At 38.4% G+C, this 18,852-nt stretch overlaps 1 protein-coding gene across 3 annotated transcripts in view; it reads left to right on the forward strand.

Moving 5' to 3' along the window:
- Positions 1–18,852, forward strand: part of LOC307041993 (metabotropic glutamate receptor 4-like) — a 211,834-nt gene that overhangs the window by 168,627 nt on the left and 24,355 nt on the right. For all 3 annotated transcript variants that reach the window (XM_079685624.1, XM_079685626.1, XM_079685625.1), the window contains 4 exons: positions 2,903–3,038; positions 3,223–3,377; positions 4,158–4,298; positions 15,977–16,177. In XM_079685624.1, the coding sequence (XP_079541750.1) occupies positions 2,903–3,038; positions 3,223–3,377; positions 4,158–4,298; positions 15,977–16,177 (633 nt within the window). The remainder of the gene's footprint in view (positions 1–2,902; positions 3,039–3,222; positions 3,378–4,157; positions 4,299–15,976; positions 16,178–18,852) is intronic.

Raw genomic sequence — 18,852 nt, forward strand, 5'->3', positions numbered from 1 at the left:
AAACCAGAGCCCAGTCTGCTCTGATTGGTTATTGGCCCCTAAGCCTATCATGTACAATGTGTTGGAGTACTAACCAATAGAAGCGCAAGTGTTAAATTGTGATCTCACTATGGAAGTAAACAAAGGAGTCCAATAGAGGAGATTTAGGCTGGGGGGTGTGTGAGAGAGAAAGTCTATCTGGCATGAGCTTTTGGATTTAAGCCTTTGCAGACCATTTACATGCGCACACACATAACACACTACAGGAAAGGGAAAACCGCAGAAAGCACAATAGGGGACCTTTAAATCCTAATATGTCATTCCGAGTCCCTCAGTACATTGGGGCATTAAACCTTGCAGGGAATTGTTTTCATAGCAGTTTAACAGCGGTGGAAACTGAATTAAAAAGTGTTGCAATATGTTGCTCTTAGTGTGAGACCAGAACTTATTCAGTAGGTCTGCAAATTGGGTGGGATTGTTAAAGTATCTTTTATTGAAACTGTGGAACTCATCGAGAGGGGAATGAAAAGTACCAAACTATAAAAACCACATGCCTTGACAGCTGAAATTAAAAGTTTTTTAATCTCGTTTCTTGTGTTTTTCATGGAGTTTTGAACAAACTAAAAAGATGCGGCCTAGATTGGCGGGGAGTCTCAAGTTAGAATGATTTTGTTTTTGGATCATGCGCTGAGGGATGTTGATATACTGCTGTCCTTTTTCCAAACATGTTGTTCTTCTTTTTAAGCTAATCAATTAAAAGCTTGGGTTGAAATAGAAGATGACAAAATGTAGCATGTACACTAATCTATGCTGAAAAAAGGAAATATTTACAGCGTCAGATGATACGTTTGGATAAATTGACATAGGCAGATGCTTTAATTGTTTTACTATTATAGCTGAGCTCACCATCCTTTACTTTTCTTGACACAGCTCTCAATGCAGAATTGTTGCTGTTTCTTTTCGCTGAAAACATTAAAAATCCTTGCATGTGTGAGGACAGGGTCAAACATTCTGTCTGACCTTCTCAAACTTAATGAGGTTTGATGACAGCTGTGGAAGAACAAGACAGTCACATACATCAAAAGTTTTTTGGACAGCTTAATCAGGATTTGGCTGCCCCTTCATTGAGCTGGGCATCAGGGTGGAAGACAGCAGAATGACAGGAGTCAACACCATCAAAGTTGTTTCCACATTGCACACACACAAGACAGTAATTTGTACTACTTTACAAGCACTAAAAAACAATGTTAGGAACCTTGTTGCTGTTTAATTTGTCATCTGCATGCATCAGGTTGTTGACATGACGTGGGTGTTGGAGAGGGAGTTGTACCTTTAATTAATTTGTAGTTAATTGTTCAATTATGTCGTTGTTTCCTCTGATTGCTTTTTGAAGAACAACCTGTCAGGCTAATCTTTACCGTGTAAATAAACACAGACTCACTTTGGCAAAGAGTTGTTTACAAAGTTATGCTTCGCTTACTCTAACTGGTCTCCATTGACAATAGTGAGAAGTACAATGTGTATCCATGTATAGGATCTACAGTGTACATTATGTACATGTTGGCTGAATCTAAACTGAATCTAAACTGAACAAAACCAATCACAACATCCTTTTGTTTCTTTTTTTTGTGAATGTTTGTGTGCTCTTACAAGGATTCAAAGTAATGGTCATGTTTTCAGTTGGTCTAAGCGGGCATTCCAAGTTACATTTCGGCCTCGCCACAAACACCTACACAAACTTCCGCTCACGATAACAGGTTTATACAAAGAAGAAAACAAACATAAGATCAAAAAACGAGAAAATAAACACTACATTTTCTTCACACTCTTTTCACCAAAAGCAAATTGGCAAAGAAATTAGTTTCCTATTGACAGGGAAATAAAAAAATACATATTATGCATATTTTCATGTATTTAATGCCTCTACTGAGACATGTTTCCAAGCTTTAATGTTCAAAAAGCCTTTTTTTTCTCATACTGCCTGTGCTGCAGCACCTCTTTTCACCCTCTGTCTGAAACCAGAGCCTAGTCTGCTCTGATTGGTTCGCTGGACGGCTCTGTTTTGGTTGGCCAACTGCTAAGAGATGTCCAGCCCCTTAGGTTATCACGTGTTATGTGTCGGAGCGCTAGCTAATACAAGCTTGAGTGTTACACATTATGTTACTTAAGTAAACAGAGGTCCAATGGAGGCGTTTCAGGTGGTGGGGATCATGTGGCAGAGAAACTCCCTGTGGAGTGAACCTTGAGATTTTAGCCCTCGCAGACCATTTACATCCACAAAAACCTATAACACACTACACTACAGGAAAGGGAAATCCCCCAAAAATATTAGAGGGCCTTTTTTAATCTTATAGGAAAGTCAACACACTCTACATTGAAAACAATGTAAACCCTTTATTAAAAAAGTATAACATTGATTAAGGAACAATGGGAAAGTAAGACATTTAACACCTTAATGTAAATGTGCCTTTCAGAATAAAAGTCTCAGCGAAACTCTCATGTACAGGAATGTACTCTTTGAATGCACTCTATAAATAATGGAGCAACAACATAAACACTGCCACACGTCACATTATTACCTATCCCACAAAACGGCATACTGTCAAAGAAACTCTCAAAGACAGCCAGGCGAGTTCTCTCCTTTACAAGCCAATTATCCCTCTGCTGGGGAAAATGACATTTCACCATCTGAGTTTCAGTTTTCTGCACATTCCTTGGTAAACTGACAACACAAAGCCCTCGGATTCATTACCTCACTCAATATTTTTTATTTGTACCTAATAAGATTTCAATTAAATTAAAAAACTTAAAGTTGAATCCATTTGTTGTGTTGGTTTCTGTGATTCCTTTGATGCTGTAAAGGCATTGTTCTTCAGTTTCTCCTAATTATGACATTGACATCTATGAACTTGTGTGTGTTCAGGGGGTGTGTGCATCTCCCAGTCTGTGAAGATTCCCCGGGAGCCCAAGCTGGGGGGGTTTGACAAGATCATCCGGCGTCTCCGGGAAAACCCGAACGCGAGAGTCGTCATACTTTTCGCAAGCGAAGACGATATCAGGTAAGGCCTGGTAATAACTGCTTTGAAGATTAGACGGCAGCAGGCAGGGAAACATGTCTGGAAACATCCAATTCCTTCCAGCTCTGCTTAACCACTGTGTAATGAATTGCAAAACAAAATCAAAGCATAGCTGGTCGGGATGCTGACCTTATCCATGACAACATCTGTCTCTTCACCTTTGCAGGCGGCTACTCCAAGCGGCTAAAAAGGCCAACCAGACAGGTCACTTTATCTGGGTGGGTTCAGACAGCTGGGGCTCTAAGATCTCTCCGGTGGTGGACCAGGAGGAGATGGCGGAGGGAGCGGTCACCATCCTGCCCAAGCGGCAGTCCATCAAAGGTACAGAGAAGAGCATTGTACATATATAACATCTCCCTGTATAGTAAAACCATGTACCTATATGTTCACTTTATGTGTATTGTTGCATCGATTCACTTGTCTTGTGTCTTATCTTTCCGAAATAAATCATTATTTATTTTATTGTTTTTTTTTTATTATCATAGCTTTTACCTGCTTGTGTCTCTTAACCTGTTGACATTTTTTATGTTGCTGTATGTATCTGTAAAGCTCTTAACATCTGATCTGAGGGGAATTTCATGTTGTTTATTTTTTACTTGTGATGTTAGCCATTTTGTAAAGCACGTGCTGTATGAAAAGTCCTTTGTAAAGCTTTATTATTATTATTATTATTATTATTATTTTATAATTATTATTATATGCATTTCTCAGTGAGTACACTGTAAAAACTGAAACGTTGACTTTAATTAAATGTATTATGCCAACAGATTTAACATACATGTATATAAGTAGTAGGTTCAACTTAATATTATTGCTTTTAACTAACCTAATACAGTTATGTGAAACTTGATGACGTACTGCATGTAATTAAAAAGAACATTTCAGTTTGTTCAGTGTATTCCTTTCATGTGATGCAGGACTGTAGCTATTTGCAGAATAAAAGGTGCTTAGTAAAGCTTTACCTTTAATTATTTGATCATCAAATGATATTCTGTCAAACAGATTAAACATATGCAATGATCAATGAATTAGACGGTATACACATGAGGGTTTCACAGACACTCACTGTGTCAATGACAATGTACCTATTGATCTGTCTAGGGTTTGATCGTTATTTCATCAGCCGAACGCTGGAGAACAACAGAAGGAATATCTGGTTTGCCGAGTTCTGGGAGAACAACTTCAGCTGCAAGCTCAGCCGTCACGCCTTGAAGAAAGGGTCTGGCCTGAAAAAGTGCACAAGTAAGACGCTCTCCTGATGTGGCAAAAGCTTTTTAACTTTTCTTTTTTTTGCTTAAAGTTTTTAACCACCTTGAAAAACCTCCCTCTGATGTTTTGAGGCAAGTGACACATTTGGCTCACAGTGTTTTTTGACAGCATTGCCAACCTATAAAAAAAAGTGGAGCAGCCATACATTTAATATTCAAACTCACAGTTAATCTCACAACTCATTTCAGGACTGCACTATATTTCTGCTGAGTCCAGTGTGTTTACCCACATGGCTATGACAAGTGGATGGCTCAGCTGGACTGCATGGTTAAAGCTTCAGGCTCGGAGCCATACGATAAACAGCTGCGGAGAGCACAATCTGTCTGGAGGAGGAAAAACGCTGCACATTTTATTAAGATTTAAACACCAATTAGGTAGTACAACATATGTATTTAAAAGATGAGAGACAAAATATCAGTCTCTGGAGAATTCCTCACAGATGCTTTATCTTAATAGTTATTTCTTAGTTTTTAATTACTTCTCAGGAATATCCAGCGTTATAAACCAAAAGAATAAACATGAACATGAAGGTCATTTAATGTGAGACGTTATGTAAGGCACATGCTTCTTACTTGAGTGGCATAACTTTATACATGTATGTATAATTATTCTCAGATAATTAGAGCGGCAATTAAGATATTCCTGATAGTAATATTTAGCAGAGCCAGAATTTGTGCCTGGCCACAAAATGCATACAGTATTTACAGTCAGAACAAGTTTAATCAAACAGTCGAACAATTAAATCAATTGAACTTAAAAAATAACGAATAGTACAGGGATCTACTTGAAGCTAGCAGGCGAGCTAATGTTAAAATGTAATTTTATAATGATGGGAGGATTGACCTTCTTGTTTTCACATTAGCTTCATATACAGCAATTTAAAACCACATTTTTGTATAATGACTAACACATCAACTATAACTAAAATAATATGTTTTAATATAGCTGTAAACACATTACATAACATTAAATACATACACAAATGAGCTAACATTAACGTTAAAGTATTGTTAGTTCTACTCGACATTTCTTCATTTCAAAATATTTCTAGCACAGCCCACACTTTAAAACAATTGAAATGAGCATCATCCATTTAATCATACATCTGGTTACGTACACAGTTACAGTTAGGCCTATCATGTGCTACTCTGATATAGAAAGATTACATTCAGTATTTTCCCAACAGTTAGGTAACATTAACAAGAGGCCAACTCTATAGTTGAATTATATAGTTAGGACATGTGACAACATGTGACCAAAAGGGTCCATACGGGTTATGCCTACAGCAAGGCAAAGTGGTTTATAAGCCTCTGGTTTATAAGTATTTTTCCCGTTCTAAATATACACATTTTCTCCTAAGAAATGCATAGGCCAATCAGCTATATGCTGCCTTACTGCGAGTGGGACCCAGGTACCACTTAACAAAAACACAACTGTTTTCAGTCCTGGCCCCAAAATAGTAGAATATCAGGTCAGCGGAAAGTCTACACATCCTTCATCGCAGACTGAACAACTTTCTTCTGTATGTAGCACTTAGCAAGGTCCAGCTTTAAGTGAAGCTAATGCATTAGCACTTAATCTGGGTGGCTTTATAGATAGGAAATATTCCTGTTCTTGCTTTTGAGTTTGTTTCTTCATGGTTGCATCATGCACTTATTGAAAGTTGTTTTGGATAAAAGCGTCAGATAAATGTATTGTAACTGTAATCTAAGAATGACATACGACATTCCAGTCTTCTTGATAATATAGAAATACAACAGCGATGACCTCAATAGCTCATTCAGGGTCTAAAGGCTTTTAACCTCACACAGCCTTTACCCTGGACAGCAGAAATGTAAGCTCTGTAATTAGACTCTAGTATAATTGACTTATTTGAAGACCTTTTATCTGCAGTCTATAATTTTGACTCTCCCAAAGTGCGGAGGCCACCTGACGGAGCTCATACTACCATTTGCATTTGCATACAAATATTCAATTTCAGATTATATTTATTTTTCAAATATGACAGGATTTTGCCTTGGAGTGTATGCTCCTACATTATGCACACACAAATTTCAAATGAAAGCTATTGCTTTTTTAGTATTCATTTTAAGATGATTTCATTTACAGCGAGTAGAGTAATGTAATAAAGACAACAAAGAACAGTATTACAGTGTCACATAACCTTATTATGGCCTGTGCTACACACAAAATAGATATTTACATCATTACACAAGACAAAGTCAGTTAATCGTCCACTATTATCGTCATACAGTACTTTCGAGTTTCTTGTCCGAGTGTATGCTTCCTTCGGCGGAAACCCCCTCTCTCCAGGGAATCAGTGGAAGAACCTTGTTGCTGTGAAGTGACAATGCAGACCACTGAGCCACCACTCTGCCCTGCAGCCGGATGTGTGTGTGCACAATCTGCATACGGCTACTTTTCACACAGATACTAGTTATAATAAACAAGAACGTGTCCTCACAGTATGCGAACAGTAAGTCCATGCATTTCAAGAGGATTTCTCAGACTTCAGTGCAAAAGAACACATCAAAGGAGGGAATCGGGGCAAAACAAGTCTTTTATTTTTTCAGCACATTAAAGCACAGCATTTATGAATGTGTGCAGGCACTCCTCTATACAGTAGAAGTGCAACCTTGTAATGCGGAAATGGGAAGAAATACCAGCTATTTCAAATCATCAATATGAATTACCTGATCTCATAGTCTTTTATATCATTCATGGAAATGGGTTTCACATATGAAAAAAATAACTTTCAAAGTCACACAATACAATTCTGTCTACTTTACATCTTTCAAAATGACAGCAAAGTTTAATCAACACCTCTGAAAAACAGTTCCAACTAACCATGGATGCCGTCATGCAGGAAATTGCAGTGCTTTTTATAACTTGTTACACTCCAGGTGTAGCTGTTAGCAAGGAGTAGCAGCAGCTGAGTTGTCATTGTCGCACAGTGCTGTATGCACCACTAATGGCTGTTCATTATGATTGTGTGATAAGATATAGAGGCTGACAGTAATGTGTTTAAGTTTCCGTATCATTTCTACCATACATTTAACATCCCTTATAATGAAAGCCTGTTATCTTTATTATATCAATTTGATGAAAAACTTTGATTTGTCAGGTAGTTAATTCACTGAGTTTCTATAAAACCTGACATTCTTATCTGACTAAAAGGTTCCTCAATTAAGCTCCAGGAAAACGTTTTATCACTTTCTATATTGACATTGCTTCATATAATAAAATTGACTATACCAAGTAATAGATTAAGACTATTAGCTTATCCTGCTGTGCATAACAATGTAAAAGCTGCTTGGACATTGGTTCCAGATATAATAAAGGCTGCATTCACTATACAACCAAATATATATAAGAAACAACTCTTTCACCGACACATTGGCGTAGTGCGGACTCATTTCTTTCTAATCCGATCTGGGTCACTTCCGTATTCGTAATTGAATTCCTCTTTGATCACTGGCCAATGTCCATGTGGCTGCTGTGAGAAAGTCATAACAGAATTAATGTGTGACGGGAGATCACTCACCATAAAGGGTCATTGTGATTGGTTGAAACTACATTCGCCAACCAAAGTGCCAGACACTTTCTGACACTGATGACCTTTTGACAGCCCTGTTTTAAGAGGCTGAGCCCTGGATTATGGACATCCTCAAGTTGAGGACGAACTGTTCTTTAGAAAAACCTTCACCTACACCTCTCACTCCACATTCATCTTTATACACTGTAAAATGTTTGGCTGTAAAATTACAGTAAATGACTATTGCAAAAATATGGCCTACAGCTCAAAATGGGAAAGAGGTATTCTAAGGAGAGTGTCTCCCGGCGTTAGGATAGGCGAGACATCCTTCTCCTCCAGCTTCTCTTTATATAACACGGCTGAGTGGAATTTGGAACACCTGGGAAGAGGCGGAGCCAGGGGCAGACCAGGTGCGCCTGGGCAGAGGCGGAGCCAGGGAGACAGAAAACAAGGAGGGTAGCAAATGTCTACACAGACATCCACTCGAAGTCAACAGTTTTTCTGAAGAATGTGCTGACATGGGGTTTAAATTGCCATGCCTATTTTTGGCTTTCGAGCCCGTCTCAGGATTAATCCCACCTGAAAGCAATAAGCCAAGACAACAATTTCAATTTTAAATATTTATATGTTGCATCATTTATTTTAAGGCATGCAGCCCTTTCAATTTAAGTAAAATCTGCACCAAAGAAAGAAATTAGTATTTAAAGCCAAGCAAGAGCGATAAAAGCAAGAAAATCACTTAATTTGTTGTGTTATCACAGAGGATGGTCTGAATACAGTATTTTACTGTGAAATAATACAGTAACATGTTGTGAAATCCTGGTAATAATTGATCCTGTACATTCACAGTAATTAACTGTGCCTGCATTGATTTCACTGTGAAAGTCAAAATTACAGTGTTATATTGTGAACATTACAGGTAAAGACTGTAAAGTCATAAAACAGTAATTTATTGTAAAATATTACAGCTAAATATTGTGAAATCATGGTAATATTTTACAGTGTACCCTCATCCTCAACATATGACAAGTATTGTGAGATATTGTTCGTTGCATGTGTCGGCAAAGATCTGTTCACATAGACGTTAAATAAGGAACACTTTAAACATATATGTGAACATACTATGCAGAAAGACTGGAAATTGGGAAAATAACATAAACCTCTGTAACCTGAACATTGCGATAGAGATTTTGTATCCGGTTTCAAAGGGTTATTTATGTGTAATTTCAGGAGTGATCATCAGGTTCACATTTGCTGTAATGGTGTCTATGATGACGTCCAATGAAAAGAAAGGATTACAGTATAGTGATTCAAAACTCAGGAGATCATTGATGCTTATTAATTAATGTACTGTGGAGTTAACAAAGGAAGGGCTTGTCTAATATTAAACAACTAAAACAATACAAATTCACAAAAATAAATGCACTAGAGAGAAACTAACACTTTTTACTCGAGAGGTGGGCTGTGAAACCAACGGCTGGCATCGTCGCCGCAGCCCGCACACAAGAGAACACAGAGGGTTATATGTCGTAAAACACTCAGGTGGAGAAGATAACGCTGATAGATGAATTAGTCTGGAGATTGGAAGAAGTGACCTCTGGTTACCTTCCAACAGGAGAGCTGGCGAGAACACAGATGAGCTCCTTGGCGAGCTCCAGTGACGGTTCAGGAGCATGCCGTCTGATCAGCGCCATGAATAACACTCCAAACTTGTTCACATAACTCAGGTGTAACATATGGAGCAGAGTGTGTGCGCAGCAGAGGTTTCAATTTGGCACCAATAAAGTGTTTTTTCTGCTGTTGTGCATACATAAGCTTTTAGCCTCAAGAGAGTTGTATGTATCTGTCCTTGGAGTCATAATACGTAATTTTACTGGAATATTTCCAAGCATCCATATTCATTCATGGGAACAGTGAAGATACATAATATCACACTTTTAAAGGGGAAGTTTGCTTAAGAACATCCCAGCATAGGTTATAAAGGACAGGCATTAGTTTCAGTTTTCTTTACAGTTAGCAATGCTTTAGTGCAGGGGTCTTCAATGTTTTTCAGGCCAGGGACCCCCAAACTGATGGAGAGCTGGAGCAGGGACCCCCCTATATGTATGGCATACAATTTTGTTTTATATTAAACGGGGCCTAGTGCCGTGTATAAACATAGCTACTCTGTTATTGTACATTCAATACTAAGCTATTCAAATAATACACAGGTTAATATATTCATGTTTTTATTTTAAACATGTGCAAGGTACAGGGTAGCCGTGCCACTGCCATTTATAAACATACATCTTGAACACAACACAGAGCTATTAAAATAATTCACAGATTCAAGTTTTAACTTTAAAGAGCAACTTGCAGGTTAGAGACACCAGTGAATAAATCTCTAGGAAAAGGATGAATACACTAGATTTTCCCAAAAATATACAGAAATATACACTACAGTGACATCTGGCGTAGTTTTTGTAAGAAATGTTCACTTCCGCATAAAAAAGCCTCCGCACGTGACCTCCCGCGTGTGACGTAACATGGGGAGAGCGGCCGGACTAACGTATGAATAAACATGGATCACAATGCCAGTTTTGACACAGAAGAGGTTGAAAATATATATTCAAATGCATATGATTATAATTATGAGCCTGCTAGGCGTCCAAGAGACCAGGAGCAGCCAAGGATTAGAAAAAATACCGGCCATCAGCGAGAAATGGAGCTTTGGTGTGTGGAGAACCAGTGGAGAACAGGGCAGCTGTCTTGGTGAGTGACCGGCGTTAGCTACATAATGTTAGCTAACGTCACATCACAACATTGTGAAGTTAGCTATCATATATCAGGCTATAACTAAAGTAGTATTGATAATATAGTAACGTTACTGGCAGGACTGTGGATACTGATCCATAACAGAAACTAATGCGCAAGTATCAGCCGTATCTCGTGTTACCTAATGCAACTCCACACTACGGTGCTGTGTACCGGAGGGGAGACGCGAGATACGGCTGATACTTGACGATCTGGCGGAGAAAGGCTGTGGAGCAGAAGATAACGTCTTCTGCCTCGATTTCTCCATTCGCTACAATATGTTGGATTCATGTTAATGTGCATTTAAAGAAATTTCAATTTGTGGGAAAAAAAGTTTTGGAAAACATTTTTTCTTTTTTAAAGAAAAAGAAAAAATGGTCTAATCAACCAAAGATTTCGCGACCCCCCTGCAGTACCTCCGCGGACCCCCTGTTGAAGACCTCTGCTTTAGTGCTTATTGTGGATGGACATTTAACCTATTGAAACACACAGGCAGTAACTGTTAGTGGGATCAATTCGATATGTGTGTTCGTCTTATCTTCAAACATCTTTTATCGTTGTTTTTTCAAATTGTTCACAAAAAATACTTTGGATTCACAAATGTTTGGTTGTTATTTTTAGTCATCATAAAAACCATTAAGATAAGGATAAAATATCATCTTTTAAAAATATACAAGTAGCATGAAACTGTGAAGCTGTTCACTTGATTTGTATTCTATCTGCATGTCTTTTAAACAAGACAAGAAGCCTTCAAACATTACGAGCACATACAACTAAATGCACAAGAATGAAAACTGAACAAATTAAAGTTCTGCCACGATGTTAGAAAACGTTAATGAGAGCCACTTCACATAAATCTTGAGCAGTCAACCAAATAATTGACTGAAGTGATCACTAATGCTGTAAGACATCAAAAACCAGTGAAAGTTAATGTAAAAGCAAATGATCCTTACATGATAGTATACTTGACTAATTATCTGTACTTTTAACGTCTGTATTTCACATGATTTACTCTTTATACACCCTCGGTGCAGGAGTTCATGAGTCTTACCATAATAAAAACCTTCACTCTTGTCGGACTGATTGCTGTAGACACCTTATAATGCAGTCTCTAGCTCTTCTCTGCCATTGTCATTACTGACATTTAAGTGTTAAAACTTCACTATCAGCTCTACTTCATGTGGATTGAGAGTCTCGCAGCGTTTATTTGAGGTTAAGGTGTGACACTCGTGTGGTGCCTCTCCACCGGTGGAGAGCTTTGCAGAGTCTCTGAGCAGCTGTGAGAGAACTACATGGGGCATGCTGCAGAATTATCAGTGTCCTGAGTGGGTTAGACTACTCAATGTGATCAAAGGATAAGGAGAGCAGGAGTGACTGGGAAAAAAGAGGAGACTTGTCTTTTCTATGTGAATGAGGGAGATGTAATACTGATATAGATTAATGGAGATAGCGCGGGGTAAGGTAGAGCAGAGACCCGTCTCACAGGCTACTTGTTTCTCCTGCATATTAATGATGGGGGAGCAGCAGGAAACACAGCAATGCAGATAAACCAGGCATGTGCATTGCTTTCTCATCCAAAACACTTCCAAGCATCCATTGTGTTGTGGTGGCTAGATTTAACAAGTAGTTTTGAGAGATTCAATTTTAATCTGAGCAATGTACCAAAACCAGAACAAGTTTCTATTTTGAGGTCTGGCCAGCTCAAAGAATGTTGATTAAGGCTTACTAAATTAACTAGTTTCGTCTCAGCTAATAAACATCAATAGTTGTCGACTTACATTTCACTAAACTAAGTAAATCATTAATGTTGTGATTTATAATTAAAACATAATCTTGTTTTTTCTGTTTTAAATCCTGACAAATGTAATAGATTTGAGTTTTAGTTGGATCACTTTTTTAAATGACATCATCTTTGGCTCCAGGAAACCTAACAGACAATTTTCACTGCTCAACATATATTGCATATAGTCTAAATAATACCCATCTAGTTGAAAACATATTTTACAGACTAATCAGTCAGGAAAATGTTTGCCCTAAAACATAAATTCAGACATAACATATCAAGTCAAATGTTAAGATGAACCGATAAAAGATAGAAGCCCCACACACACAGCACAAGTGTCAGATTAATTTAAGAGGCAGCCCAACTGTTTTGGCAGGAAGTACTGAGTGGCCTGTGGCCATTCACAAGATGAAAAAATGGTCAAAGGTCTCAGCCCACACACACTGTCACAAAATGTCTCGTGTGACATCTCGGAGAAGAAGAGACCCACACTTTGCTGCTGCTTTGCTTAATCGGAATGGATTTCTCTAAAAGCAAAACGTTGGCCTGGAAAATGTGTGCGATAGAGCCAAAATGCCAATGAGGAGAGAGCGAGGGGGAGAGACGGAGGGAAGAGGGAAATGGTCTTATGCAGAAGAGACAATCCAAAGTTAGTGTGGCTGGCCTGCCAAGCCTGCTAGAGAAATATCACGCTCACATCACTCTCACACGCCTGCTCGCAGGATTCCCCATGGCACAGGCATGGCGGCCAAACGTTGACAATCTCTGTCCAATCAAGGCCCTGTGGCCCTTAATTACTGAGCCGTAACCTCTAACAATAATTCATGCATTTCAAAGCTCATGAGATAATCGGGGCATTGAAACGCCTCTGGAGCTGAAGATGAAATGAACGAGAGATGGCTAACAGAGGGAGACCTTTGCTGATTTGTGGGCTAGAACTCTTTCAGATTGAAGTGGCCATAGAAAATTGCTTGAACCTTAAGACGACAGTTGTTGCATGAAAAATGACTGTTCTGTCACAAAAGCTTTGGTTATGCGTCACCATTATCTACATGAATACATTAGAATCTATATATGTGAACTCGGGTCATACACGTAGAGTGAATAGAAAACCTCATGCTTTTTATTATTTTGAGGTTATCAGACAGAAAATGTGGCTGTATTTTCACAGAAACCACTACATACAAATACAGTACATCCTAATGATTAATGATATCACTATATCTGCACCACAGGTAAGATTATGAATAAGGGTCATTATGGTAATTACAAACATGCAGGGACAAGGTGAACATGTATTTACGAGAGCATTTCTTCCGGAGTCACCTTGTTCCACTTATTGATTGGGCACTGTAAAGTGTTAGATGAATCATTCCTTAATAACATGTATTTTTTTTACACCAGGATATTTACTGTTTTTATCTGCATGAGGCCGATCAAAATGATGCCAGTAAATAGAAGTATGAATGCAGCACATGCACATATTGCTTGTTCGATTATAAGTGCACTTTAAAAAACGCATGAGCACTTTACTTGACTAACAGTGATTTATTTGTTGTTCTTTTCTCTTATTTATTCTTTGATAATGTTTAAAAGTCGATTAGAGAGCCTGGAAAGATGCATTTCATTGCACTTTAATATATACTAAAATATGCTTGGACTAATTATCCTAATATAAAAGGTAAATGGGTTTTTATTGCTTTATTTATCTATAATTCAGAAATGTTAAGTGCTTTAAATGTTAGAAATAATAAATCGGCTTTATAAGGCAAGGAAAATCCAATCAACAAATCGTTGTGAAAGCCTCCTTTCATTCTTCCTTTTTTGACATTGGGTCTGTGATTCCTAATAAAGGACACATCCATTTTTTATTGTACAATGTTTCACATTTTCCACTGATAGAAAAACATACACTTTTGAACAAATTTGCATGTTTTACTTTATACTCGGTCTTTACATTTTTGAAAAGCTCTCTATCTTATCAATACATTTATAGAAACACATTGTACAGACTTTTTAAAATATTTTATACCGCCAAACCAAATTTCTTACAATTTTGTTTCGTGATTTTTATGCTAATCCATCAAAAAGCTGTTGGGAATTTCGTTTTAATTTTTTTAATTTTTTGTAAATATGGAGGGAAACAGATCCATTCACTATCATGTAGAATAGCAATTATTTAGGATATTTCGGCAGCATGTTTCCCTCTGTGTGCTTATTACCTGGCAAAGCTGAATGAATGCTTCCATTTGGCGTGTTTATACATATACGCAGCTCCATCATTAGCTCATCCCGGGTAATTAGGCTACTGTTCATCTCAATTGAACACACCTGCTATTATTAATCTCCTCTGCACATACAGCAGAGTGACATTGACAAGGCTTTTAGATGTGAGGCTCATGAGGAGAAAGAAGGAGTTGGGATTGGCATGTTGTATCTTCCTCTCAGACTTTACGTCCTCATAGCAATTAACGACCACAAAAACCTATGGAACAACCTGGGCCAGGATTAATAAACCTCTATCACAAGTCATTACATTGAGCCTTGGAGCGGATTATCCCTGTCCACTGAATGGACAGGGATGGACATATATATAACCATTTGAAAAAGTTGGTAATGGAAAATGGCATGGGGCATATACCTAGGTAACAGTTATTGGAATAGACATGTAGGTCCAGGACCTAATGTGTACAGAATCACTCAGAGGGAAATCCATGTGTTCCTGCCGGTGAGACGAGAAAGAGCTTTTGTTTTTAACTGATGAGATTTCCCGGAGGAGAAAAACCTTGCACTCCAGATATTGGAATTGATTTGCTTCTCTGCAGCGATCCAGATATTTACCTTCTAGCTAATTGCAAGAGGCAAGGCCCATTCGGTGTAGACGGAATAAGACTCACAGAGGAGCAATGCATTTTCTTCTATGGCTTTTGGAATGACGCCACACCTTCCATTTAAAAGGTTCAGCTCATTGCAAGTGCACAGAATTGTCCAAGGCGACCTGAAATGATCCAAAAGCAGTCTTCACTTTGGTAAAAGTGTTGAAAAGATAGTTTTAGGGACTGTTGGCAAACACAAGTAGTATCCTCAAGTTATTCTATAATTGAGTTTCAAGATGGATCTCTTGAAAAAAAAAAAAAAATTCCTACCATTATGGATATTAGTTGCCCCGGACAAGCACTAATATGCTGCTTCATCATTAGCCCACTTCACATGAGGATCAGGGACAAAATCACAAGTAGATCATTCTTTAAGCTCGACCCATTCATGGAAACCCCTTGAGTCCTGAAGTGAACACATTTTCTTGATTGCATGATGTGGCTGATTATTTCAAATACACTTGTTGAAAATCCTTTTCAGTCTCCCTCAGGAAAGTTGAAACTACATTATTACAAATGTCCGATTCAACCTCACACTTGACATGGTTACCAGTGAGCCAAATGAGGGACGGCACAGGATGCATTTCCTCTGATTTAAACACATTGTATGCAATTTGTAGGTCACTCAATGTCATAATGTATGTGACTTGTCTATGTTTTACAGATCAGGAGCGGATAAAAAAGGACTCCACTTATGAGCAGGAGGGAAAGGTTCAGTTTGTAATTGATGCAGTGTATGCGATGGCTCATGCCCTGCACAACATGCACCAGGAGCTCTGCCCGGGGACGGTGGGCCTCTGCGCTAAAATGGATCCCATCAATGGCACTCATCTGCTCAAGCACATCCGCCGTCTCAACTTTGAAGGTCAGTCCCGTAACTTGTTAATACGGGAATGCATGTGTTTCAACTTTCAAAATGAAGACCAAATGTTAACATCCACCCTATGGCCAATTACCCAGCGTCACCTGGTAAACGCCTCAGTTCGAGAGGCTGTAAGGGCTTGAAATGGTAAAAACTGGAGTAGGACAGCACAACTGTTCAATTCCCAGATCCTGCAAACCCACATACATGTGTGCCTCAGTAAGATATTCAAACCAAAATTGGTCGCGATGGCCAACGGTGTGCGAATGGGTGTGAATCTGATTCTCCCTGAGCAAGTGGAACCTTGTACAGTAAAGCAGCCTCTGCCTCTGAATGAATAGGCGTGAATGGGTGACTGTTTATCTGTATCTGTAAAAGCACTTTGAGGGGTTGTAACAACTGGAAAAGCACTATCAAAATGAAAGAGTTCATTGTTAAATAATCAATTGTTTTGGAACAGCATTATTGAGCAAAATGAAAATAAATTGTTAATAATAAGAAGGTTATAAAGCCAGGCTTACATTCCTTTGATCACATATGTTTTATGTTCCTTAATGTTAATGTTTCATGTACATGTAATATACCTGGCTTACCTCCCTCCTCTTTATTTACCTTTCTTTTAATGCCTTCAAATTATGATTTGTTGTTCAATTCTATCAGCCATAGTCCGCAGAAATGGCTTTAAATGTCTGCAAGGACCCTCAAGCCCTTTAAGGAATTGACAGTGGAACTGATCTAAACCAACGCAATCTTTCCAGGAGTAATTGTTGTTCACCTGGAAACATTGGAAGGATGTAAATCAAATCTATTTCACGTGCTGTACATTACCTCAAGGGTCTTGGAAAAAGTCAAAAATCTAAAATATATTTCCTCCATATAGACGTCACCAAAATGTCATTCTTCACAAACCAGAATCTTAGTTTCTTTCTTCTCTTGTATGACACATTTTCAATTTCCTCCCAGTGGCTACATGATACCAAGCTATCAGTCAAGTTTGCGTTATTACTATTAATGAACTGCTTTCACACAAAGAGCAGTGATCCACAGTTTCATTTTATAAACAAAAGCAAAGCAATTAAAGACAATTCAAATTCCTTCTCAGAGTCTTGAGTATGCAGTGTTTGTATGGATAAATTATTCATTTGAACTCCTGCTCTTCAAGCTAATTTGTCATACTTCTTGCATTGGCAAAATGTCAATCAATGTTTAATTCATCTCTGAGAAGTAAAATAAATAATGATTTAAAAATGGGTGATTTAAAGGCATTCACGTTACAGAAGATCAGGTTCATTTTACTAATGAAAGAGAGGATGCCACTGTAAAACACACCACTAAAGTCTCCCTGCACCACTGCTGCCAAAGGAAATCACAAGCCATTAGTCCAATGTGTTGTTCTCTAGAATCTAGTATCAGACAACAATATGGTGCTCGATGTATTAGTCACATGACTCATCTCACTTCCTGATCCTGTATGCACTGCTGTTTATCCTTTGTGTTTGTTTTGGCGAATCAACTTGCATTTGAATCCCTGAGCACACTTTTAAATGAATGGAAAATGTAAGGGATTAATCATTGAAGATGCCTCTATATATAGGGGTTTCTTCCTTTTCCTGCAGTGTGTTATATAGGTTTTGGTGCATGTACATGGTCTGTAAAGGCTAAAATCCTAAAGTTCCCTCCAGAGGGAGTTTCCCTCCCACACACCATTTACATGCATAAAAACCTATATAACACACCTGCCTGAAATGCTTCCATTGGACTCCTTCACTTACTTTTATGATATAATGAAATCACTATGTATATTTGTGCTTCTATTGGCTAGCGCTCCAACAAATTGTACATGATAAGCTAAGGAGCGGCACATTTCCGACACATCTCTAAGATCTTGACCAATCACAACAGAGCTGGCCAGCAAACCAATCAGAGCAGACTGAGCTCTGGTTTCAGACAGAGGGTGAAAAGAGGTGCTGCAGCACAGGCTGTATGAGACAAATAAAGGCATTTTTGAACATTAAAGTGAAAGCCTTTTATTGTCATTATACACAGAGTACAAAGAGATTCAGAGTGCAACTCTGTCCCAGTGTGCAAAAAATACAGACACATACATAACACAAAAAAACACGGCAATAGGACAGACAACATAAACAATCATACAGGGGGAATACATAGTTAAAAATATTGATATAAAAATAGTATATGAAGTGCATTAAAAGTGTGTGTATGTGTGAGGATGGTTACGGTTATTGCATTATGTGTGGTGGTTAAGCAGCCTGACGGCCCAGGGGTAGAAACTGTTTTTGAGTCTGTTTGTCCATGACTTGAAGCTCCTGTATCTTCTCCCAGAAGGCAGGAGAGAGAACAGTCTGTGACCTGGGTGAGAGCTGTCCTTTATTCTTTTGTTAGCTCTGCTGAGGCAGCGTGAGGTGGAGATGTATTCCAGAGAGAGCAGGGGGCAGCCATTGGTTTTCTCTGCCATCCTGATCACTCTCTGCAGGGCTTTCTTGTCCGCAGCTGAACATCCTGCATACCACCCTGAGATGGAGTATGATAGCACGCTCTCGATGGTCATGAAAAGCATGTTCTGCACAAATTGTGCTGTTGTATTTACTGTATAGTGTCCTTACTGTAAGGTAATTATTATATGTACAGCACTTTGGCTCGACCAAAAATCGTTTTAA

Source organism: Notothenia rossii (assembly GCF_949606895.1).
Source record: "Notothenia rossii genome assembly, chromosome: 5".
NCBI lineage: Eukaryota > Metazoa > Chordata > Actinopteri > Perciformes > Nototheniidae > Notothenia > Notothenia rossii.